At 39.5% G+C, this 26,601-nt stretch overlaps 1 protein-coding gene across 3 annotated transcripts in view; it reads left to right on the top strand.

Moving 5' to 3' along the window:
• Positions 1–26,601, top strand: part of Prex2 (phosphatidylinositol-3,4,5-trisphosphate dependent Rac exchange factor 2) — a 301,586-nt gene that overhangs the window by 33,782 nt on the left and 241,203 nt on the right. For all 3 annotated transcript variants that reach the window (XM_076924369.1, XM_076924368.1, XM_076924370.1), the window contains exons 2-3: positions 23,384–23,455; positions 24,999–25,121. In XM_076924369.1, coding sequence (XP_076780484.1) covers positions 23,384–23,455; positions 24,999–25,121 — 195 coding nt within the window. The remainder of the gene's footprint in view (positions 1–23,383; positions 23,456–24,998; positions 25,122–26,601) is intronic.

The raw sequence follows: 26,601 nt of genomic DNA, 5'->3' as shown, positions 1-26,601 counted from the left end.
TTCAGGCCAGATACCACCCGGCAGATGAAAGATCAAGGTTAATTTTATTTGGTTGGCAAAAAGTTTCAAGTGAAAAGTTCATATTCATGTTTCTTTTGGCTTGAGACAGGAAAATTGGGGGAAAGGTGACTGTACCGGCTAGGTTTTGCGAACTGAGCGCTTACCTACATATAGCTGGGAAGTCAGCATCTGAGTTAAGGAATCACCCCCATCAGATTGGCCTGTGGGCATATATCTGGGGTAGTGTTTTGATTAGTGATTTGATTAATTTGATTAATGATTTGGTTAATTTCTGCCTCTGGATTCTTGAGCTCCTTCTCTAGCTTCCTAGTAAAGGACAATGAAGTTTAAGGTGAAACAAAGCCTTTCCTTCCCAACGTTGGTTTTGGTCACTGTTTCATTACGGCAACAGAAACCTAACTTGGACCATGTTTTTCACTATCTGTTTTGGGCTCTCAGACCATACAGTTTGCAAGGCATAGTATGAAGTACACTGTTTATTAAATTATTTTAATACCTTCTGGGATCCCAGAAAGCAGCACCATTATTCTCTCTCTTACGAATGGAAACTGACATTCTGAGAGCAGCCTGGCTCAGGAAGTGGCACAGCTGGAGTGTGGCCTGAAGACATCTTGTAATGGAGTCCTTCTCTTGGACATGTTTGGGTCTCTTCTCTGCCTTCCCTGTGCTGGTGACAGAACTCCACCCAGCAGTTACTGAGAGACAGCATGGACAATGCCTTCCAATTCCTTCTTTTTCAAAATTAGTTAGAATTCGGGATTTGTATTTGAGTTTTCCAGTTCTAAAAGCAGACGGTCTATGGACCAGGCTCATCACCGCTTTGTTACCCTTGCTCAGAAACACAGCTTTGCGTCTGTGGTCAGATGACTATACGATTTCCGATTTAGAGGAATAGGATAAAGATGTGAAAAAGACAAGGAAAGAACGCTAATACTTCATTAAAAGCAGCCATGCTAAGATCAGTAGGATATACATTTGTATTTAAATACAAAGAGTTTTAACTTAGAGCCCTAAAAGAGTACTAGATTTCCTTAAAATAGTTGTCTTCTCAAAATATTAAAGAATTTAAATAATCTGCTCCTGAGTAAAGGAAATGCCAGATTATTAAACAATGATAATGTTTTGTCTGATTAAGCTGAAAATGATTTGGATGATGGGTATTATACGCATCCTGGAGAGGCTTGTTGCTTGTTAGGTACTTGAGATGGTTAGTCAAGCCGGTACAGAGATCAGACCAACACACATATTAGTGCTGTTAAAGTAATACTGCTCTACATTTCATGGTGTCTTTGTCATTTTTAAATAAAAAGCTTGCTCGAGGGGGTGTGATGTAAAGTTGCCTCAGTATTAAGTACAAATAGCTTTATCTGTTATTGCCTCATTACCCCATGTAGCATGGCTAACGTCAGGACATTCTTGGATTAAAACTTACTACATCTCAAGTGGTGGAAGTCACTGAGGTGACTTTTGTGGGGATCCACTTTAAGGCATACCATATTCCATAAACAATTCCCCCCATGTTAGCTGATAAGATCAGAATGCAGGCATGTTTATAAACTAAATATTTTCTGCTAGATGGATTATAAGTTCTGGGATTTAAGCTTCTGAAGCCCCTTATCTGCAAACTTGTTAAATTCTGCAGTGAAACTACAGAATGTTCATCTGCCTGGACTGCTCCCTGCCTGTCTGAATGGTTCTCAGGCTCATCGAAGGAAACAAACACAAAAACCCCTTAAGCAATAAAACAAGGACAAACAAAACAGCAGAAAACAAACAATATCCATGGCAATAGATTCTAAGTGGGGTCAGCCCTAGGCATTGTTTTGGTTTCAAGCCTTTCTCGGATGCTCTTAATGTGCAGCCAGTGAGAAGAGTGCTTGTTGGTTTTAGAGGAGAATCATAGTGCAGATGACGCCCCACCTCCACCCCCCAGTTGCAGCACTGAGCTCACCTCCTCGGTGCAGCTCCACTGGAATCTAAGGCTTCCACTCTAGCCAAAGGCTGCATACTCCCCAAGGTTTCCATCTGCTCAATGACTACAGGGAAGGATACCCAGTTCCACCTTACTTTTTGTTTTCCTTTCCAAATTCATTGGCTGCCTTCTAACCTCTAACTAAAATTTTGATATTTTAGTGTCAATGGGTGTTTTCTATCTTTGACAATAAAAGAAGGTAAATAAACCAGGCTTTATTATTGGTGCTCTAGTTCATTGACACATCAATTAACTGTTCTGCTCTTGACACACAGATTCAAAGTGCATTTCTGGAGGAAACTGGCTATTTGGTAGAGAGTTGAACCATGTTTAGTTTTCTCGACAACTCCAAGAAGTAGCTACACTTATTATAGATTTATAAGAAGGATACAGAGAAGGATTATGATATGACTAAGCTCACAACTGAGGAAATGATAGAATTGAAGCCAGGCATACCTGATGGCTGTGCTCAAATGCTTCAAGTGACCCCTAGCAGAAAGCAGAATTGAGCAAAGCTGCTCTTAGTGCAAGGGACTGACCCAGAAGGCCACCAGCATCAAACTTTAGTAATTGTTCCTAGACAGGAGTGTAATAACTGATAAAGCCGGGACCTCAGGTTTTCTAAGGTATAAACTAACAACATTGAAATTTGAAACAAAAATCTTTAACTTTTAAAACAAGGAGGCCACTCAGCCTGTGTTGCAGATTATATTTTTTTTCCTCTTTCTGAAGATGGCCCTACCCAAAGCAGAGGCACAGAGAAGGCGCCCAAGCAAGACCGGAACTCTGAGGAGGAACAGCTCTCGCCATCAGCAGCATGTCCTTGTCCTCACTTGGTCTTCCCCTCTACCCTCTGGAACTTGTGCGGACTGGTGTTTTTAGGGGCGGAGAGTGGTAGGGAGCTAATGTAGGGGTATTGAATGATGTGTTGGTCTGAAGGTTAGGTGCAGAGTATTTGCTCAGTTCTCTTGCTTTGGTGTGGTCCAGCGATGATGATGGCGGAATGATGTCACAGACAATTGTTAAGATAAATTTGGCATCTTGGATACTATGCAGATACAGTTAGTGTCTTGCTCTATATTCTCATGGGTCAGTTTCTGGTTAGTATGTGTGTCCCAGCTGAGAAGCATGATTTCGGTTTCTTCAGGACTTCCTCATTTAATAAGCTCTGAGGCTGAGAAGCATTTTAGAACTTGGAGAAACAGCATTTCATGATTGTTTGGGGGAATTACTTAACATGTGACTTGACTGGATATTTTTCCTTTTGCAAAACTGTTTCTTCTCAAGGAGTGGTAACACCTATGGGACATGGGTCTCTTTCAGGCTCCTAATGCAGGTTGCACTGTGTTCAGCATTCCTACAAAGAGCACAGTGTGTCCCATTGCACACTGTCATTAATGGCAGCATAACAGAAGGATCTCAATGCTGGCATTTTGACTTGAAGTCAGACAAGAGCTCATTTTCCGTAGTGGCATGCTCCATGGTTCAGATTCCTTTGGTGTGGGGTTGTTCTTCTGAATATAATAGGAGCTGTCTTTTTGTTGGAGGAATCAAACTTTATTCTTCTGAGGCTGTGGGATGTGTGTGTGTGCGTGTGTGTGTGTGAAACATGGCACTGGACCAAGATAGGGAAAGTAAAGTAGTTACTCCCAAGGGAAAACTTCAGCTGACCACAGTGCAGTGGGAAATTCTAGTATTATACATGACAGTGTTTACTTGGAAAAAATATAGGCCCTTAAAGAATGAGAACTTTATCTCAGAACTGAAACATTTGAAACCATCCTCTGGTTATGGTTAGAACCACACTTCAGAGTGGTTTTTTTTTTATTATTATTATTATTTTTAGTGGAAAAGAAACAATTATTTAAAGAGATTCTAGATTCATAAGTATTTCAAGGTGAGTGTTGTGTCTAGGAGTTCTATAGCTGTTTCTTTAATGATAATTTCTCACACTAAACCTTTGCTTTGGCTGTATTTTATGATTATACTCTTCAAGGTAAAGACTGTTTCTTTATATCTGAATTTTTCTACTGACTAAGTTTTCTCCTATCATTATAAGTCAAATTATTATGCTATCATACAGAAGAGTTTACTACTATTTAATAGCATATAAAAGAAGAAAAGTTGCATTAGTTCAGCTCAGGAATAATTTGATTTATATGTGACAGATATTTTGTTCTGCGGATTTACCTCTATTCTCATACATAGATCTATTTCACGTGTTTCAATTGCCGTGGCTTTAGAATAATTCTTGAAATCAAGGAATATGAGTTATCCACTGTTCCTTAAAGATAGTTTTACCTTTTTTGTATAATTTTACAAACTACTTACCAATTTCTTAAAAATATCTATTGATATTTTAATATTTTGTCTGGGTTTGTAGTGTATCCATAAGCCAATGTTGAGAGAATTGTATCTTAAAAATATCATATTTTATCATACCAATATCTTTCTTTCATAGTAATATCAACCATATTAATAAAAATAACCAGACTTTTTACTTCATGATCCGATTTCCCTCTCTGGTAATTTCACCTTTTATGTCTCCCTGACCTGTGTCTAACTTGCACTGTAGAGATATTTTATTCTTTCTTTATATTATTCATGATGGTTTAATTTCTGATGTTTGTAAATGCTCTTATAAATGATAATATTAATTTTTATTAATGGTGTCTTTCAAGAGTGTGTCCTCTGCTTGCCTGGATATGGGGTAGGACTTATTCTACTGGGGTCAGAATTGGAGTTGCTGCTGCTGCTCAACATGGTAATCAAACTCTGATCTGCAGTCCTACTGTAACCTTGCACACCAGCAGAGATTTTTTCCAGCTCTCCTGAGTGGACTTAAGAAATTTAGACATCATTTCTTTGTTCACAAGTAGTTGATTATTGGCATACCAAGTGCTAGATTTTACTCTATCATTTTTATACAGAATTTTCTTTTGTAAATTCTTCCCCCTATATCTTCTCCTCATCTGTCTTAGGGTTTTACAGCTGTGAACAGACACCATGACCAAGGCAATTCTTATAAAGGACAACATGTAATTGGGGCTGGCTTACAGGTTCAGAGATCAGCCCATTATCATCAAGGCCAGAACAAGCAGATTCCAGGCAGGTGTGGGGCTGGAGGAGTTGAGAGTTCCACTTCTTGTTCCGAAGGCAGCCAGAAGACTGGCTTTTAGGAAGCTAGTTCAAGGGTCTTAAAGCCCTTGCCTTCAGTGATATACGTCCTCCAATAAGGCCACGCCTACTACAACAAGGCACTCACTGGGCAAAGCATATTCAAACCACTACACCGTTCCTCTACCTCATCCATCTACCTCTGTATCCTCCTTTCTACTGTCCTATCACACATGAGCTGTTGCTGCCTGCCCTTCCTTAAACTTCTGCTTTTCTCCTCTTACAGTCTTCTCTAGTTTGTAGCCTCACCCGTACTCATCCTCACTCATAGAACCATGAAGATCTAGGATATGCATTTGAAAGAGAACATGCAGACAATATTTTTAAGTGGTGCTTTATATCACCTAAATCTATTAATTTAGTTTTTGATGGATTTATTTGGACAATGCTATCTATAGTTGAAAATAGGTTCTTACAAATGTTATTTAGTTTTACTTAGGCTAATATTTTTTTTTTTTGTAAATTGAACAAATTAATGGCGTCATTCTGACATTTTCATACATGCCTATGTGTAATTTCATTATATTCCTCCTCTAGCACCTGCCCTTATCTCCCCTCTACATGACCTTTCCCTTATCAAATGACCCCTCTTTTTTTTTTTTTTTTTTTTTTTTTTTTTTTTTTTTTTTTTTTTGCTTCTTTTAAACAAACTGAAGTTGCAGACACACCACTGTGTGCTTGCTTTGTAGGTTGATTCTTTCTAGAGCAGCTATTCTGTCAAGCAGCTTGCAAGGCACACATTCAGCTCCTCACACTGATGACATTTAGAGAAGTCCCCAGTCCGTGTGACCCTGTAATACCACTGCACAGTGGGAAACAGTTTGCTGACTCTTGGCTTGAGCAAAGTGTTGCATATTTTACTGCATGACTATGACATTTAGTTATGTGGCTGCTTGTATTCTGAACTATGTGTCAGTGACAGCAGAGAGACTGCTGTGACACAAGTTCACATTTTTAGTTCTATAGGGAAGAAGTCGCTCCATTAGAGAATGGATGGAGGATGAATGCTTTAGAAAATAATTATGGTTAACTCATTTACTTCATTGGTTCATGTCAAGGGAAAATTTTATGATCTCCTTTACTTTTAAAACTGTTTATTTCTTTTTTAAAACTTCATTTTAATTATTTTATTTATTTTTAACTTATTGAGAATTTCGTATATGCATTTGATGTCTTTTGATCAAATCCACTTAAAGTGGAGTAATGGATCAAATCCATTACTCCACTTTAGCTCCTCCCATAACTCTTTCAACATTAATTTCTTCCAATATCATGTGGTCTTTGTAAAATCCACTGAATCCACTTAGTGCTACCAGTACCTATGAGGTCATCCACTGGGGCACTGGCCGTCAATCAGGAGTCATATTCCTGAAGAAAGCTGACTCTCTTTCCTCTGTCTGCCATCAGGTCTAAAAGCTCCTTAGCTAGCTAGCAGCAGGATTTTTTAACTGGCTTTGTCTTGTGCATGCAATCATAGCCATTTGAGTTCATGCATGCAATGGTCTTGTCATGTCTAAAAAACACTGTCCCAGCAGTCTCCCATTGTCTCTTTCTATCTTCTCTTCTGAAATGATCTCTGATCTTTGAGGACAGGACTGATACAGAGGTCCCATTTATGGCTGACTACAGCACACTCTGTCATGGCCTTCATGACACCAGTTGTGTGTTACCATCTACTGCAGAAAAGGAGCTGCTCTGCCTGGGGTTGAGAACACTGATCTCTGGCTATAAATATGAATATTTAGGAGGCATCCGAATATAATATTCAGAGGCGGTGTTCACTTAGCAGAATAATAGTGGGTTCTCCTTTAGGCCTATAACATTCCTATCTTTTGGAGCGCGCCTTAAATACAATGGGAAAGTGGCTTTGTGTCATATTTAATCAAGTCAAAGTTTCAATAGATTATTGAAACTTTTTGCAAAGTTTAGCTTTTGTCCTTATTGTATAAGCCGATGCATTCTTCTGTACATTAGCTTCTCAATACAGAAGTGTCTGACTAAAGCAATAGGAGTCTTCTCAGTGTCTAACTTCCTAAGATGGCAAAAGACCATTGAGGTGGGAGGGGACACTTTTTTGGGTGGTGCTGGGGTAGTTAGCTCTGTAACAGCTATAGCTCAGTAACTGAAGTAGGTGCTGGAATGTGGTCATATCACCTTACCTGCTGTAATTAGGTGAGAAGGAGGGACTTCTGCAAGAGTTTCTTCCATAAGTAATATTCTGTCACAGAAATATAAAGTTATTCAAGTTCCATGATTTTCATTTGGAGAGGAGAAAAGTTAGTTCAGCCAGTCAGGGTAGCTTGGGAGTATCTGTGCTATAATCTAGGAAAATAGTGACCTTCTAGGTTCTTTTCTAAGGCAAGGGTGAAGATATTGACATTTTTAAAATCGGTTTTAGAAACTGAGCATAACTTGGCTTCTCTTTTGGCCTCTTCGTGCAGTCTGTGGACCCTAGAAGTATGAGCCTAATGTGCCCTGCTCTTCCTTGGTGTCTGCACAAGGCTGTTCTTCTTCCAGTCTAGTGGCTGCTGTCTTTATCCACTGGTCCTTGACAGACACTTCTGTGCCTCATTTCCTTAGCTCCTCAAGGTCTCCTAGGCAGCTCTTTGCCAGAGAACCTTGCTTCTCAGGTAGTGGGGAAGACAATAGATGTGTTGGGAAATGGTGGCCCCTTTGTAGTGATTGTGCAAGCCTGTTATGTCTTTGTGGTTATTAATGAAATTCATAGATAAACTACAGACAGATGTCAGAATTTTTTTTTGTAACTGACTAAGACACAGGCCAAAAGAAATTGCATGTAAACGTTTTTAGTTTCCATAGGTTGTTTTCCTCTACCAGGAAGAAGAGCTTTCTTGTTTCCCGATGCTTGACTTGCTCCATGAGTAGTCGGTTGTTGACAGGGCAGCAAGCCAAGACCCATGGGAATGAGCTCATTAGTAACACTTTCATATTTTATTTTCCCAATTTTTGAAACATTAGGACTGCTGACGATTACTGTCCCTGATTTTCAGTTTTTATTTAGCCCCCTTTCTCATATTTTTAAGATGTATAAGCAAATGTCCCATTCCAGGTTGTTCAAATGGTGTTATAAGATGAATTATGGAGAACGATTATGAGTATCTTGGAAAAGTTTTTCAAGTTGTACATATTTATGTGCACACACACAATACCTGTTTCTTTTAGCTGGTTATTGATGCTGCAGATTATAACGTAGAGTGTGGCTGTGGTGGACAGCCAGACCTCCTTCCTCTCTGTAGTGCCCACACTAGCCTGCAACTTGCCATCTCTTTGCCTTCACCTCTCAATGCTGGCATTACAGGTGGTTGTCATGGTGACCCAATTGTTCTGATTTGCCCTTTCCTCCTGCCCTAGATCCTCCTCTCCGTCTTCATCTTTACATTTGTTAGTTTGGTTTGTTTTGTTTGAGACAAGGTCTCAAGTGACCCAGGCTGGCCTTCGCCTCCGACCCTGTGGCTTCGCTGCAGAAGCCAGGGATGAGTTTGAACTCCTGATTTTTCCACTCTCAAATGCTGGGTTTATAGGTCTGTGTAGAGGTTTGCAAAAGTTAGCTGACTTTTCTTCTTGAAGGTTTTCCTTAAGAGATTGCTATTATTAACAAAAATAATGGAAATCATATCTGGTAAGTGCATTTGGTGATGAAAATTAAAATACAAAAATAACAGAGAACTATATAGTGGTGTCTTGGTTATGACTACCTCTCTATGTCTCTCTCTTATACACACACACACACACACACACACACACGTTTTTCCCCCTATAGCAATCCCAAAGTTACAGAGACTGTTATGAGTTTTCTTTCACAAGTATGAAACTCGGCCTCAGGTGGTGAAGTTGCTTCTCTGGTAACTGGGAGAGTTTGATTTGAAGCAGGCAGTGGCAGCCTGGAGTTCCAACACCTGGCATTTTTTCTGATGATTAAAAATGCTTCCTTTCAGTTTGAGCAATTTTAAAAGATAATAATAAATACCTATCAAAGATTTAGGCTACCTATCTCAATACAGGTGATGTCCTTCTGCCTATGGAAATGACTTCACTCTATGTACAAACGAACATCTACACATTTCTTTTCTGTAGAGTTTCTTTAACGATGTTTTATTATGATTCAAAAATAAAGGCTACTGAACAAGCAAAAAAAAAAAATGCTTCCTTTCAGATACTGAATTCTTTAGTTGTTGGACTGTTTCCTGGTCATTTCTGTACTGTGAATGTTTACCTGTAAACTGGCCTAACCTTAGCCAGTTTGGTTATGCTATTTCAGTTGCTTTTGGGAGGAAGAGAACAGAATTTGAAAGGAAAGGAGATACTATGGCAAACTAGAGAGCAGCTATTTCAATGACTGGAGATAGTGAAGACAAATAAATAATAAAAAAAAAAGAAAGAAAGAAAAGAGGAGAAAGGGACATGGTACGTCAGAAGGAGCAGTGGATACCGACCTGCACTATAAGGTTTCCAGTATATGGGTGCCTAGTTGTAGTTAGCTTTAAAGAAAAGGTTAAGTTAGCCCCTATATTTCTCAGGTACATAAGTCTCAAGATGAAAAAAAAAGAAGTCTTTCTATTAATTGAACAAAATGTCTCCCATAAAGATAGCTTATCCTCCTGTCCCCCATAAGATCGTGCACTGTTAGATCATAGGAAGAAAAGAGAGGTCATGGGTTCTAGGGAGGGCAGGGCTTCTGCTGGATCCTGACTCCTTTCATTGGGTTGTATCTGCCCCCAACTGCTAACATTTCCTTTTTATGGGAATTGGATTCTTGAATACGGACTTGAACAGGAATAGTGTTATGCACTTTAAATTCAGGAAATTACCAGTTTCCTGTGCCAGAGAAAGAGCCGCACTTGAAAATATTATCTATAGTGTGTTTCCCCTTAACCTTTTCGTTCATTGTACTGTGCTATTTAAGTTATCGGCGGCCAATGTGAATTCCCAGGCAGGACAATGCAAAGTATATCAAAGGCACAATGCTCTGTCTTCATCGCAGTATAAATATTTGTACAGTATTAAAAATAAAGCAGTTTAGACAATGCCTAATTAAGAAAAAAATTATGAAGATATTGACATGAGTGTATGAGCTGCTTTTAGAAATTCATTTGTGGGGCCGGAGAGAGGGCTGCATAGTGAAGAGTGATTGCTGCTTTGGCCTTTGGCAGAGCATCTGAGTTCGGTGCCCAGCATTCGGTGCCATGCGTCTCACAGATGTCTTTAACTAGAGCTTCAGAAGATCTGATGCTATCTTGTGCCACCCACAGACACCTATATACAAATGATAACAACACCCCCCTCAAATACACTCGTTTTGTGTGCTTGGGTGTTTTGCTTCATGTGTATCTGTGTGCTACATGTAGACCTACTGTCTGTAGATACCAGAAGAAAGCATCAGGTTCTCTTAAAACTAAAACACACATTTATGTAAGATAGCACCAGAAAAATGATGGCACATTTGAAACATCCTTTTCTCTTTTTCTCTTATCTTTGTGATTTTTTTTTGTTAATGGCATCAAAGTTTTATTGTTTTCTGCTCCTTTATAAACAAACAAACAAATCAAGAACCAAAACATTCATCATACCTAAGGGAGTCTATTTTGATTTTATATTGTAAACCAGCCCGATAAATTATCATTGGTATGGCTGGGCGGTTGTGGCCCACGTCTTTAATCCCAGCACTTGAGAAGCAGAGGCAGGCAGATTTCTGAGTTCAAGGCCAGTCAGGTCTACAGAGTTTCAGGACAGCCAGAGCTACACAGAGAAACCCTGTCTCAAAAACCAAATATATATATAGAATTGGTATCATTCTCTGAGGGTTCATTAGTACTAGAAAGCATTATTGGCATCGAGAGTTCTCATCTTATGACAGTTCTGAAGAGAAGCCTACAGATTGGCCTTTGGTTTTATGACGAACTGGTGTGAATCATTTGATCAGATTTGAAGCTAAAGGCTTGCTCTGCGGGTCCATCTTCACATAAGTTATGCAGCTTTTACTGTACCTTGAATAATAACAGACTTGTGGCTTTGAGGTAATTAGAAAGAGAACTCAGATTTGTAACTTGATCTGAATGAATTGCTTCTGTTCTCTACTTTTTCATGTGTGTAGTACACTATGTTGTTTGTGTAGTGTATATCTGTATCTATGTTTATGTGTATGCATGTATATGGCACGCAGAGGTCAGAGGTTGGTAGATGCTGGGTGTCTTCCTTGGTCTTTTTTGGCTTTATTTTATAGACAGAGCTCTCACTGAACCAATATCTGCTGATGGAATAGACTAGCTGGCCAGCAAGCTCCAGGATCTGCCTGTATGTTTTCCCTGTGTTAGGCCTACAGACTTGAGCCTCCGAGTCTGGCTTTTTATATGGGTGCTGGGGATCTGAACTTGGGTGTCATGCTTACAGAGCAAGCACTTTAATGTTTGATTGTTCTCTCCAGCTCCTCCATTCTATTCTTAGTAAGTTTATAGATTTCTGGAATGTTTAGAAAGTAAATGCACAAGTACAAAGTTTGACATATATATATATATATATATATATATATATATATATATATACATATATACATACACACACACACACACACACACACACACACACACACACACACACAATTGTAGTTGCCTGCAACTACGGTTACTGGGTTCTCCTGAGACGAAGCCTGGGAATTAACGGGAATGGAGGGCGAGAGAAATGTGGGGCCAAGACAAAGTATTCTGATCAAGGCCCCAAGTTTAATAATTTGCTTTCACATATAAAGGGGAAGCCCCACCCCCCAGAGTCTCTTCTCTGTTCAGCCCAGGGGCTGGGTAAGGAGATAGCAGTCCGGAAGGTGTCAAGGCTAGCTCAGCAGGCAGTCCATTCTTCTCAGCTCAGGTAGCAGACTCCAAGACACTCCAAGGCGCCAAGGTTGGCAATGCAATGCATCTCAGGTCCTACTGCTGTTTGGTCTATTGTGGTAAAAGACGTGCAGGCCTTCTCAGGCCTGGGGGAAGGGCACACACAATAACACAATATCTGGGTATTATGGGTATATATAATAGCAATACAAAATACCAATCAGGGTAGGCTGGCATCTTAACACAAAGACCCAATATTTGGGGACAGGAACACTTAAACATATCCGTGACTCCAATTTACTGATAATTTGGCTTGAATTGTTAGTTCCAAAGTCATAGTCATTTAGCGGAAACCCTACTTTGCATTTTGAACGTGAGTCATGTGTTGGGCTAGCTGCTGCTGTGCGGGATGCTTACTATCTCCTGATGCTGGCAGCATCAAGGGAGATGCTGTAGTCAGCCACGTCCATGGTCAGGAGAGGAATCATCTGGTAGTCCACAGTAGAATGTATTACTCACCGACAAAGCTCTTCGGCGTAGGTTGATTCGATCCACTTTGGCTAATGATCTTTTCAGTTTACAGTGGGTTTATTACTGTGTCATGTGTAGCCTTTGTAAACAGTATGACTTCTTCTAAGAAATAAAGTCCAAATTATAGTATTTGTCTTTATATCAAGAAATCCTCCGGGAGTTGGCAGAATCGCTGTTAGTAAAGGTGCAGAGGGGAACAGGCAGCAGCCTTACTTTTAGCTCTGTTCTCTTGGTTACTGTGTTAGTCACTTCTCTGGTTGGAAGGACAACCCACTTGCCAGAAGCCAATGACAAGAAGGGTTTGTTTTAGCATGCAGTTTCAGGATATGGAGGGCATGGCAGTGTTCCTGGCAGTGAGAACCATCAGACATGGACAAGGACACTTGGCTGTGAGAGGGTAGGGCGTGTTTCTCACAGTTTGTTGGCTGACCATGGAGTTGAACCCTCTGTGTAGACTGGGCCTTTGATAATCTTCTAAGCTAGCTCTGGCAATTCTTGTCTGCCAGCTTGTCTCCAAACATCAAAGTAGCACTGCTCACCGGGGACCATGTGCGCAGATACATTTCACACCCAGAGCATCTAAGCGGTGGAAGTCATACTGCTGTGGCTGGGGGTTTACCAATGGCTGCTAGTGATAATGGTGACAGCAGCAGAAGCATCTGCTGAGATTTACTGGAGCTTTGCTGTGCACTGCACAAAGTGCCAGTTCTAATACTTTCACTTCATCCCTCCACATTCTGCAAGATGAGTAATTTAGCACTAGCGGGATTTAATGGATAAGGAAACTCACATTTGGAGTCTCTGGCTTCTCATAAGTGTTTATCACAGAGCTCAATTTCACCTCCAGGAGGCTCCTGTGGTCATATGTGGGCTTGCTGGGCATTTCCAGATCTGTTGGAGGAGGTATGCAGAGAGTAAACTTTGAAAGGCTTCCAAGCAGCCACCACGACACCAAACGTTCTCCTATTATCTTGCTGGATTTTTTTTTAATTGACTTCTCCCTAGAATTGGCTTGTATATCTGTCTGGGAAAGAGATACCATTCACCCTAAACAGCACAAGAAAAGCAGGTCCTTCAGGAATCAAATTCTTGGAATAAATGTGCTAAGAAGAATTATTGACAAAAGTTACTCATTAAAAATGCTAGTCGAATGTCAATAAAATGGCATTATTTGGTATTTATGTCGACATGTTCCAGAACTATTGTCAGCTTCTCATCTAAGTGTTAGTATCTCGACTTTAGACTCTGGTGAGACTAAGAGTTAAGTAACACAGGTCACAACATTTTCAGGAGTATTTACTCTGTTTTATTCTCTCATGAAAGTAGAATTCTATTTAAACACCTTAAAATCCAATGGCATTTTCAAACTTACAACTCTAGAATGATCCTACTAAGTATTTGTAAGAGTCAAGAGTACCTTGGCGAAATTCTAAGCTTGTGGCTGTCAACTGCAAAAGCTACAGAGATCGGTGTGCAAAAATGAGCAAAACAGGCTTCAGTTTAAAAGACCACTGTAAACTGCATGGCTGCTAACTGTCAGGTTTAGTGGCAGGCCAGGTGGAGAAGAGAGATGCTTGTGACAAAATGAAGTGAATATGTGACTCCCTTTGTCCAAGCTGGTGATGCTCTTGATGAAGATAGACCCTGGTCTGCTTCTCTTGTGCTTTTTAGCACTTTTTTTTTTTTTTTTTTTTTTTTTTTTTTTTTTTTTTTTTTTTTTGGAGACAGGGTGTCTCACTGAACTTGGAGCGTCACTGGTTCCACAGGACTCACTGGCTGCTCACAGCCATGGATACTCTTGCCTCTGCCTTTCAGATGCTGGACCTTGTGAAAGCTATGGAATCTGGACTCTGGTCTTCATGCATGTGTGGCAGTCATGGGCCTGACAGAGCTCTGAATGAATATTTTAACTACACTTAAAACACACCCTGTGGTGCTCTTCACCTCTGCCTTAGAACAATTAGCACCCTAGGCTAGTAGAGATTAAATATCTTGTTAACAAACTTTTACTGACTGCGCTATGTAATGAATTTGTAGGAACTGAAATTTCAAAAAAAAAAAAAAAAAAAAAAAAAAAAAAACTAAACAAAAACCAAAAAACAAAGAAGCTTAAGCAATAGAAAATGGAAGAAATGTACAAGAGAGAAAATACAATTTTATTTTACTTTATTTATTTATTTATTTTATATTTTTATATTTATTTATTTTATATATGTTAGTACACTGTTGCTGTCTTTGGATACACCAGAAGAGGACTTTGGACCCAATTACAGATGGCTGCAAGCCACCATGTAGTTGGTGGGAATTGAACTCATGACCTCTAGAGGAGTAATCAGGGCTCTTAAATCCTGAGCCATCTGTTCAGTCCCCTTTATTTTGCATCTAATATTTAAATGTAAAGCTATGTAATTCTACTGGTAATGCTTTTTGTTTCTTTGCTTTGTGACTCACCTTCACTAATGCCAGGCTCCCGTGCAGCACCTCTAAAGCCTGTGTCTGATGCAGAATGTTCCAGTCACATGCTGGCAAGTGATGGAGACACCCAAGAAAACACTGTGTTTATATAGGTTTTTGACTTGTTAGAGTCAAGTCGAGAATGGTGAGATTGTTTTATCTTCATCAACATTTTTTTTATTTCAATGTATGTATGTATGTTTTGTCCACATGTATGTCTGTGTACCATGTATGTGCTTGGTGTCCATAGAGGTCAGAAGAGACTGTGGGATCCTGTGGAATGGACATGACAGAAACTTGAGAGCCAACATATGGGTTTTGGGAACTGAACTTGGGTCCTCTGGAAGATCAGCCTGTGCTAACTGCTAGGCCATCTCTATAGCCCCTTAATTATCTTCAAATCCAGAGACATGATTAAAATTATCTGCCTCTGAGGTGATCATGAGGTTTAGTTGGTATTAATGTTTACTCTGAAACGGGAGTAAAACGTGTTATATTCAGTAGGTCAGCACATGTAGAAAGTCTATCAGTGATGTAACAAATGCTTTTAGACCATGCAGAAACATAAATGACTGTCCTTGGGGAATTTGGCACTTGATTGTTTAGATGTCACTGCAATTTAGGCTTTTATCTGAGTAATCCAGGTGTTGTTCATTCTCACTGAATGACTTTTAGATTGATCAGTACCCTTGAGGATGAGCCTTAAATGAATGGTACTGAAGTGCTTAACAGATGGTTTAGTATTTCCAAGATTTTGTAGCTTTGTCTGGATGGAATGTTGCCATGGTAGCTGAGGGACAAGTGATTATCTCTTTTAAAGATGAAAAGATGCAGTTTATATTCATTAGGCGGGTGCAGTTTAGAGGATGAAGACATGAAACCAGGTTTTTTTTTTTTTTTTTTTTTAATAGTTACGGTTCAGGGCATTAGAAAAGGAAACACAAACACACCAATAGCCACCCTGGAATGAACAGCACCTCTCCCCACAACAAAAGAAGTATCCAGCTCCAACTGTCAACAGGATTGAGAACCACTTCCATCCACAGATGCACTGTGTCATAGCCTATATTCTATGTTGTTTGTCAGTGTTTTGGGAGATAGAACACACTGAGGAAATTTATAGGTCGTAGTGTGTGTTCTAAAATGACTGTCATCTACTGAAGGACAAATTGTGTCTTTGTTCCACAAGCTTACTGAGCATTCTGTCTGTCTGTCTGTCTGACTGTCTGTCTGTCTGACTGTCTGTTTGCCTATCTGTCTCTCTGTTTTTGAGACAGGGTCTCACTGTGTAGCCCTGACTGTTCTGGAACTCACTATGTAGAGTTGCTAGGAAACGTCTTATTTACTTGAAACAGTGATCAAGACAAACTATGGTTTCTGTTCTAGAGTATTTGGGTATTTGGTAGTCATTTGCTCAGAAAAAACATGAGCTAATACACAGCTGATAGTATTTGCTGGCAGTGGTAAAATTCATGCTTTCAAGTGAGCATTGAGTTTTAGGAAATGGGTGTCCATCTCTGGGAGCTGACTGCTCCCTAATACTTTAAGAATTTTCTGGTGAGCTAGATACTGATATTCACACATGTGATGTTTTTCAATAGTATGTAGTGACATTTGTCAATATTGAAGAAATAGATAAAACTATCACTAAACTAACACTGAAAATGTAAACATTCACACTTGAGTATAAAATCCCTTTATGGTAGACCAGTGGATTTTAATGTATCAGTGATTTTGTTCACTACATATGAGCTCGGATTCCATATTACTACTGACTTTTAAGAAATTATTGTTAATTGAGTTTGGTAATTCGTATAAGGAGAATATCCATGGTTATCTGAATAAGCTATAAGAAACATATTGTTTCTGTTTTTAATATGCATTTATAGTAGGTTGTATTTTCTCTTGATAATTCCACTGAAAAAATACATCACAAAAATTTTAGCACACATGAAGATCCGGCTGTCATCTATTAAGGTTGTAATTAAAAAATTGCAAGCATCTCAGGCCATGTACACTTAAAATGATTTTACTTATTTATATGTGTGCCTGAGCTGTGTGTGTCTGTCTGTGTAGGTAGATGCACATAGGTGCTCATAAGGTCCAGAAGAGGGTTTGAAATGCTTTGGGTGGGTGTGGAGTTATAATCCATGAGCTGATCAGACTGTGTGTGGCATCTAAACATCCATACCCTCAACACTGAACTGCCTCTGTGCTTCAAGTACAAAACTTCTCACAGAAATTGTTTTGGGTAAAAAAAACTAGTATATTTCTAAAACTGAAAAGATGTTATTTATATAATATATTAATATATAATGGATTTATGGTTAATTTTAAATATCTTAAAATAAATGAATTTATTAAATGGAATAATTGTTACATTGATTCTGCTTTAACTGGTAATATGTTACATATTGATAGACACATACAGAACAAGGCTCTTTGGGATTTACCATCGTCTTTGAGTACGAAGAAAACCAGCTGTGAAGAACAGTGCCTGGTACATAGCAGAAACACTGCTGACTTTTCCTGAGCAACTCATCATTAAAGTACCTTCTAGAGTGCAGATGTTAACATCATCACATGTAAACTTATAGGAAATGCAGATTCCCCCTCCAGAGCTTAGGAATCAGGAAAGGAGGCTGACGATAACAGGAAGTAGTCACAGAAACTGTGGTCAGGCAGCCTATTGCAAGGTGAGCATGCCTATTCTGAAAGTCCCAAGTCAGAAACTTTTCTGACACTAACATGACACAATGGTGAGAAATCCCGTAACTTGTTTCATGCACAAAAATTTAAATTTAAATTAAAAAAATTTTTTAAATGTGTAAAATTATATAATTATATTCAGTCTGTGCTTGCTAGTTATGTGCTTTACATAAATCAAGTTCATATCCGGTCACTTCACCAATGTATCTCACTCTGTTCGTACGCAAATATACAAAAATCTAAAAAAAAAAAAAAAAAAAAAAAAAACCAACTCCCCAGTGTAACGAACTTCTAGCTGTAAGCATTTCAGATGAAGGTGACTTGACTGTGTGAAATGTGAAGGTGTGTTGGGTACAGTAGTTTTTTAATTTACCTTCTAAGTCGTCTGCTGTGTTCAGCAAAACTTCTTTAGAACTTTTCTGTATCTGCTGGCGCCATCCTCTCACTTCTCTTCTGCTCACTGGACTGCTCAGGCTCTCCAGGGACCAAATGTGTTTGCTCCATCTTGCTTGGTTGGTTGGTACTTCAGAAGCAGTTGGTCCCCTCTCTGTCTATAACCTCCTGCCCTGGTGTTTGGGACACTATTCTCCTACCTTCACTTTTCTCTTATTGAAATTCTTGTCTCCTGTGCCTTTGTCTTACATGCCCTGCATGGTGAAGAGGCCCTGGATTCTTTTGGTCAGCCTTTTGCCATCTTCTGCATACTTTATTTTATGAACTGAGGCTGATGGTCTCCTCTCTTTCCATCCTTTTCCAAGTTACATCTTCAAGAGAGTCTTTCAGAACCTCAAGTAGTATGCCAATTCCTTGATCAAGATCTCTATTTTGGTGTTTAGTAGACATTTCAAACTCCATGTGGCCCCAACATGCTGACTCTCCAACTCTCAAATTCGTTTTTACCTTGGATTTTCCCCATTCCCCGAAAATGACACCATTATCAGCTAGATGTCTGAGCCAAAGAAGTTTTGTGTGATTTAGCAAAATTTTGTGTATACTCTCAGAAAAACAAAATAAATTTTATTGCTATCCCAGAGAATTGAGATATGCTGTTTCATGTTTAAAAGGCAAAAGGAAAATATTTGTCCTTAATATTTTTTACATCTATTTTTATTGAATGAGTAATTTTTTCCTACAATAGTACAATCCCTCTTGAAATTTTCCCTTTTCATTTATACATGCAAATTCCTTCCTCACTCTTCATAGCCACATTTCCAAGATGATCTAATAATACTGAGATATATCTATATGTGAAATATTCATGAAAGTACCAAAATTTAATTCTTACACAATATTGTGAATTTAGGTTGACATCGAGTAGCTAGAATCTAAAGTGTAAAATACTAAAACTTGTGGGACTTTTGAGAGAGATGCAGGTCTAGTTGGTGAAAATAATAGGAAAGGCAAAAAAATGAGCTTAAGGAGGTTCATTTGAGCCTTGAAATTTCCAAATACAAATGCATGCATGAGTGAAGCCATGTGGACTTTGCATGCTATTGGACGGTAGCAACACAGTTGAGGAATCAAAGAAGAGATTCTTGTGTTTTTTTCTCATATATCTAATGAGTTTCTTCCTTCTCTTGGTAGCAAATCTGTGATATTTTAGTGTTATTAAACTTCAGTCAGCATTTGAAATTTGACATTTAATAAAAGATTTTGCCTAACTTATAGTTAGAAGAAAACAACATGTAAAGATACAGAGAAATGAAGCATTTGCTCACAGCTGGGGAAACATAGCCCATACTATGGGGATCTCAGAAAATGTCTTGGAATCACTGTTGAAATACAGCAAAGGGATGAGGTGCTGACACACATGTGAACTGCAAGGTCTTTGGAGAAGTATCTGGAAGCCTCACCTTCTCCAAATGTGGTTTGTCTATCTTGTCTGAACACCTACTTGTATTCCCACAGTTGATGAAACCTAGATTGTGACTCTTGGGGGAGGCATGTCCTAGCTGGTTCTATAGAACGCTAAGTTGCTGGGTAAAGGGGTCACACACAGAGAAAATTATTATTTAATGTTGAGCTGGAACAAAAGATGAGCCAGGAGAATCTGTGTTGCCACTGCAAATTCACTTGATAACTTCTCTAACTCTGTTATTGGCAGCCTTTGGAAAGATCAACAAGGCAGCGTCTATCAGAAGGTGGGCTCTGGATCTGCTTTATCAGAGTCACCAGAGTCCTGCTCCTATTGTAAATGAAACCAGTCTTCTCTCTCAAGGCTCCAGGAAGAGTTGGGAGCCTGCGTTTAGACTCTCCATGTCTTAAACACAACACAATGCACGTGAACCATAAACATTAAACACTGCTTTCTAGGGCTTATTTGGAAACATTAGTGTCAAGGCAGAAAGGATGTAATTCCAGTAGAATTGTGGACTTGGGCAAATGATTCAATGCAGAGAATTTTGTGTGAATTCCTTGGCATGCCTTCATGACTGATCTGGTGCTGCTTCCTTAGTTGCTCTGAGAAGGCTTAATACCCAGTTATTAAACTCTAAGGAACATGTTGATAGAGCCTGTTAAAAGATGTATTCATGTTGATCTTTAGGATAGAAGACAACATTAAAAAAAAAAATACCAGAATTTTCATGATTGCACATTGCCAGCAAGCCTTTTAAAGCCTGCTTTTCCTGTTGTATAAAACAAGGATTTGGGGAATGACTGGGCAGGCCTGCTAGTGACTTCCTGGTTCATTTCCTATGCAGTTCAGCACACGTTCCCCGATATCACGGAGGACAGAAGATACAAATGTCTAATGGCTAGGTGGTGTACTTTATTAGTTTATATGTCCCCTTCCAACTCTTATTTTGATTCAGTTTTACAACTTAAAGGATTTCATTTAGTGCTTGAGGAATGTGCTGGGTCCTGTTTACGAAGAAATGTTTATAATTGCAGAGGTGAAGTTTAAGGTTTGCTTGCACGAGACATTACCTGTTTACTATGTGGTCAGTGTGAAATGTAAACGAGGCAAGCACAACATTCTTGTTATTGTAAAGCTAAAAAGAAAAAGGTGAGCATCATGCTGCGAGGAGGATTTGGAAAGTATTCAAGGGAAACAAATCTCAAATTAAACTGAATAATACTAATAAAATGGGTACTTAAAGGTACAAGATTCAAATGCCTTTTTCCTCCATGGCCAACTATGGATAACTGTAAAAAATTTCAAATTATAAAAATTATCAAAAAGCTATAATGTGGTTCAAAAATTATAATATGGTTTTTAATAAAAATTAAGGTTATACCCAATACTTTTGTGTGTGTTTTATTTAATTTGATGACTGCAAGAGAGTTGAGTTATTATTTTGTAGTTAGGAAATCTGAGGTATAAACTGAATGAATTAGGAACAGCGAACAGTGCTGAAGCTGGATGGTAGGTAAGATTTGGGGGCTTCCTTGTTTGATTTTGTTTAAATAGGCTTTGTTTTTAAAACAGAAGTGATGATGTGCTCACAGCCGAAAGTTCAAAATGTGTTGAATGTACAGAGGTCCCATGTCTGACCTCTAGGCAGAAATAGCTACTGTTTGCAGTTTTGGAGTATTTTGGCCATTTTTCTCAGTGTTAACATACACTGATATGATATATGTAACTTTGATATGATATATGTATATGTATATATATACATATACACATATGTACATATATACACACAAGTATGTGAATATACATTTACGTGTCAATATGCCACTTTGTGAATTACTTTAACCAACTTTTCATGAGTATCACTTATGTATACATATGAATATATGTATATTTATATACATGTATGCATATATACGGGTATTGTTTTCAGTTCATTCATATCTGACTTGGCTTTTGCCATCAAAGTTTGCAATATGAATGTACCACAGTATATTTTATGGCCTCTGGATAGGGGGGTCTTTAGGTTGTTTCCAGTTTTATTACTTTTATGACCAATGAGTATTTTTGTCAGAATATATTTCTAGGACAGACTCTTAGAAGTAGAATTACTAACTTAAAGGAAAGCCCACTTTAAGTGTGACATATATTATCAAATTGTCTTCAGGACTGCTTTCCCAGTCATTATTTTTTCAAGCAATGCCTTGAGGGTGATAATTTGGGGACATTATGAGCAGTGTCTTCAGCAGCAGCAGCAGCAGCAGCAGCAGCAGCAGCAGCAGCAGCTGTAAATGTACAAAGAAAACATGCCAAAGATACGATTCTTACTGTAATTTTTAGTTTTTAAATGTCATGGCTAGAGGTACCCTGAGCTTTATGTGCCCTGGGAAGTTCCATACTGTCACTTGGCTCATGATGGCAGAGTTCTCAAGGCAGACAAAGGAGTGATGATCTGCTGGAGAATCTACAACTGAACAATGGCCCCAGTCTTTGACATGATTTTATCTGGCCACTAAGTAATCTATGGATAATGTCTTGAGAACATAAGCTAAGTTTGCTAGGTGCAAAATTCTCTTTCTTTTTAAACCTTTTAGTTTAGGGATCACTATACATAAACATTCTTCTGTATTTAGCCTTTAGTGAAAACCTAATTATTAAGAATTTCAGTCTAAATATTCTAAATACAACACCCCCCTGCCAGGCCCTTTCTTTCCCAAAGGCTGGGCGTTAAACCCAGGGGCTTGTGCCTGCTAGGCAATTATTCAACCACTGAGCAGCTTCTTAGCCTGTGTCTCAGTCTTATGCCTGCCGTTGGCCAATGAAGAACTCTGACCTAGTCCCAGACACTTAATCTTTTGCTTCTTATGATGTATGAGTATGGTGACACATAGGTGGGAAAGAATCCTTCCTGAAAGCAGTCACTGGCAAAAGTGTCTGAGTGTGCCAATGCACCCATCTCTGTTTGCTTGTCTCTCCCTCCCTTCCTCCCTCCATCCCTCCCTTCTTCCCTTCCTCCCTCCCTTCTTCCTTCCCTCCCACCTTTTCTCCTTCCCTCCCTCCCTCCCTTCCTTCCTCCCTCCCTTCTTCCTTCCCTCCCACCTTTTCTCCTCCCCTCCCTCCCTCCCTTCCTCCCTCCCTTCTTCCTTCCCTCCCACCTTTTCTCCCTCCTTCCCTCTCTCCCTTCCTCCTCCCCTCCCACCTTCTCTCCCTCCCTCCCATCTTCTCTCTCTCCCTCCCTCCTTCCCTCCTCTCATCTCACAGTACTAAGGGAGTTACTTTAGACTTTTAGGTCTTTTTGCCTTTTTAGTTGAAATGTCATTTCTCATTATATTTTGGCCTTTCTGTGCTCTGCAACATTTAAAATTTAGAAAGCACCTGATCTTAAATGTTTACCCTTGAATTCTGACGATCAGGTGGATGAATTTAATTCATATAGACCTGATCATTTTTGTCTGCCTCAGCATTGTAAGTACAATTCTCAGGTAGGAAAAACAATGCACAATAGTCTCACACATTATTGTGAAGCTATTCTACTCAGAGATTAGAATTTTAACCTTCAGTTTTATTTGTCTGTTTGCTTGAGGCAAGGTCTCACCATATAGGCTTGGCTGGCCGAGAAGTGCTTATAGAGGGTTGGCTAGTCTTCCCCTTTAGGCAATCCTCTTACCTCTGCCACTCAAGTTCTTGAATGACAGGTGTGCATTTCGATGCCCAGTGGTAAGCTTTGGTGTTTTGTATGGTACTTTATCTCGTTCTGCTCAGTTCAGAGTCATTTTGTGACATGGGCTTTGCCCTCATAATGTCTTCTCTTGTTCCACACAGGCTTTCTTGCATCGAATGAACCAGTGTGCAGCAGCAAAGGTTGATAAAAATGTGACGGAGGAAACAGTGAAGGTGAGCAGGCAGCTTTAGCCCCTCAGCCAAGCTCGGGTACCAAGATGGTGATGCTGTGTCCATTAGAGAGTCATTAGACAGCTTTAGCTCCTCAGCCAAGCTCGGGTACCATGAAGGTGATGTTGTGTCCATCAGCTGTTCCTGCAGGGCCCTCCAGTTTAGTATCAGCAACTCTATGAATTCCTGTAGCAGTGACTCATGTTGATAATTTGAAAGAAGGAGCTAGGGATTGGGGAAGGAAAGGAAGAGGACAGGTTACATGTTAAGAATTCTTTTTGCTTACCGAGCTCACAGAACCATTTGAAAAGATGAAGAAAAGTAAGCATAAGAAGTAAGATAAGAACCTCAGTATCTGAGAAAGTTGGGCCAAATGGCAGACAGTTGTCAGAGTAGTTCAAGAAGGCAAGGACTGGGGAAATGGAAATTCTAATCTCCACAGTCTCTAATGAGCAGGATTTGGATGATCCACTGGGGTCCAGAAAAGAATGAAATGCTCCAACCCAAAAGTAAATCCATAGCATTTCTTGTAAAATGTAGGGAAGGGGTCTTGGGATGGAGCTTGGTATGTGTTCTGGGATAATTAAAAGGTCACTGCAGACATCATAGGAGCCGACTGAGAAACACTGCTGATAACCCAGGTGGCAGAGGGTTGCTGGAGAGCATGTAGTGGTTGAGGGTCTGGGTTCCATCCCCACCCCACCCTTATACGCATCCTCAGCCATGCCCCTTACACACACACACACACACACACACACACACACTTGGAAAGTTGTGAAAGTTTTGAAAACAGAAATAAAGATTGGTAGATGAATGAAAAATTGTTTCTGAAGTAGCTACTGATTATGCTAACTTACTGTTTTGTCCGTTTTGTTTTATTAATAAAAAAACCAAGGTTTTTTATAGATTCTTCTGAGTCTATTTCCTTCTAGATTATATATCTAACTTGCAGGCTTTTTTATCATTGGAAACATTAGTTAATGAACTTTTGGGAGCAAAGAAAACCAACCTGTGGTTGAAATAGCCTCTAACACATTCTCTGACAGGGACTCCAGGTGGAAGAGAACATCTGTGCAGGTGTTTCAGGGTGAGCAGTGTTGCTAGCCTTCTGCAGTAACTAACTCTGCCATCTGGGTGCAGCACAGAGACCCTGCAGTTGACCCAGCTGTGACTTTTATGCACAAGCACCTGCCAGAAGCAGGAGGGAAGGTTCATTCCAGAATACCTTTCCCAGTGTCAAGGACCTCCCAGAAGCCTGTCAGCAGATCTGCCCACACACTTACAGGCATTCTGGGAAGACGCTAGGAGTGGCAGGCTGGGGTTTGCCCCCCAGGCTTTTCCCAGAGTGTCTGCATAGTGTCCTCATCCCCAGAGTTCTGTGGGAAGAGAAATGTCCAAAAACTCTATTCTGCTTTCCAGGTGGGAGTAAGAGATGCGGTAGTGTCCCTGTCTGGGATGCTGTGTCCTCTTGGGCTGTTTAATTTAATTTTTCAAATTTGCTTCACAATTACACTTACAGTTTTTTATCTATGCATTAATTTTACAGATGTTATTTTCCAATATTGAGGAGATCCTCGCTGTACATAAGGAGTTCTTAAAAGTTGTAGAAGAATGTTTACATCCGGAACCCAATGCGCAACAGGAAGTGGGAACCTGCTTCCTTCACTTTGTAGGACATTTATTTTTCTTTGTTTATTTTCAAACTCCTGATTTTAAGGCTTGGCAGAGTAATGTGTGTGTGTGTGTGTGTGTGTGTGTGTGTGTGTGTGTGTGTATGTGTGTAAATTTAGCATGAGAAATAAAGTCGGACACCAGAAGTTTGGGGTCTTTTAAGGCCAATGAAATCTAGCCTTCAGAGCCAGAAAAGGGGAGGGAGCCTCTCATCATCCATTCCACTCAAAGAATAAACAGCCTTTTCTTTTTCCTGACAAGCTAGTTCTTCGCATCCTCTGTAGCTTAGAATTCTAATGAATATTCAGCCTGTTTCATAATGAATGGATTTTTATGTCTCACTCAAACATTGAACATTTTCTTTTGAGGCAGAAACTTCTCACTCTTATAATGGTGTTTCGAGTCCTTTATTGGTCAGAGTGTTCCCTTGTTAATTGGCTGGTAGCAAACCTGGAGGTGAACAGACCCTGGCTTCCTGTGACTGATTTTCTTCCAGGGTGGTTTCTCAGAAGCTTGTTTGCAGTGCTGCGCAAAGTATGAGGGGCAGGAGCTTAGTTGTCCAGAACATGGGCCTTGTTATCAGTTTCGTGTATTTGTGCCAGATAGCTGGAATTATGTAATTAATTTGCAAAAATAAGAAGCCTCCTGCTTAGTGAAAATTGTTTTTAAGAACTAAAGGACATCCATACTATAAGAACAAATTTTAAAAATGATTGAGCCCATTCCTTGATGCTAATTTTCTGAATGCCTCCCTGAATCAAATGCCTGCCCAATGACTGTTTAACTTAAACAAGTAGATGAGAGATTTATATCCCAAATGAAGCTTTGTGTATGTTGTCTACTTAGTCATTTATCTTGTTGTTTCTTTATCTATATGGGATGAACAGGCTCTTTTTGTAATCTATATTTTATAAAGATAATTCTGTCAAAGGGAGTGCTCCTCAGGTCTGAGTGGAGTGCACTATGCATTTCTTGGTTGTGGCTGGAAGCTGTGGTGTTTGTGTCCACTTCCTTAGGCCAGTTTCCATTGACAGAAGAATTAAAGCCCCCCTCCCCCCCCACCAGCTGGAGAAGCTGTCATCGCAGGCCAGGGATGCTCATGGGAACTCTGCCCCCTGACAGCCATTTCCTAGTACCACATTATTAATCTCTCAGCCATAAATATCGCTCAGCTATTTCTGAACTTCTCTCTTGTTCTGGCTCATATCATCTCTTGAGGCAAGTAATTCGATACATGTGCCACTGGCTATATGAAATAGTGCTTACTATTCTAACTGTGTGTCTTTGAAATTACAAAGGACATCCTTCTGTTCTGATATTTGATTAATAAATTATTTGTGTTTTTCACTGGGCTCCTTTGATAGCTATTAATCATAACTCCTTTGAGAACATTCTTGCAGATGGTAAGAGAGACCAGAGATCGTGATAGCAAAATTATTCATTTTGGGGAAGAATTCCTCTAACACTGAAGACTGTGT

Source organism: Arvicanthis niloticus, chromosome 25 (assembly GCF_011762505.2).
Source record: "Arvicanthis niloticus isolate mArvNil1 chromosome 25, mArvNil1.pat.X, whole genome shotgun sequence".
In the NCBI taxonomy this organism is placed as follows: Eukaryota; Metazoa; Chordata; class Mammalia; order Rodentia; family Muridae; genus Arvicanthis; species Arvicanthis niloticus.
The sequence above is the reverse complement of the archived record's forward strand: the minus strand, read 5'-3'. Positions and strand labels throughout refer to the sequence as shown.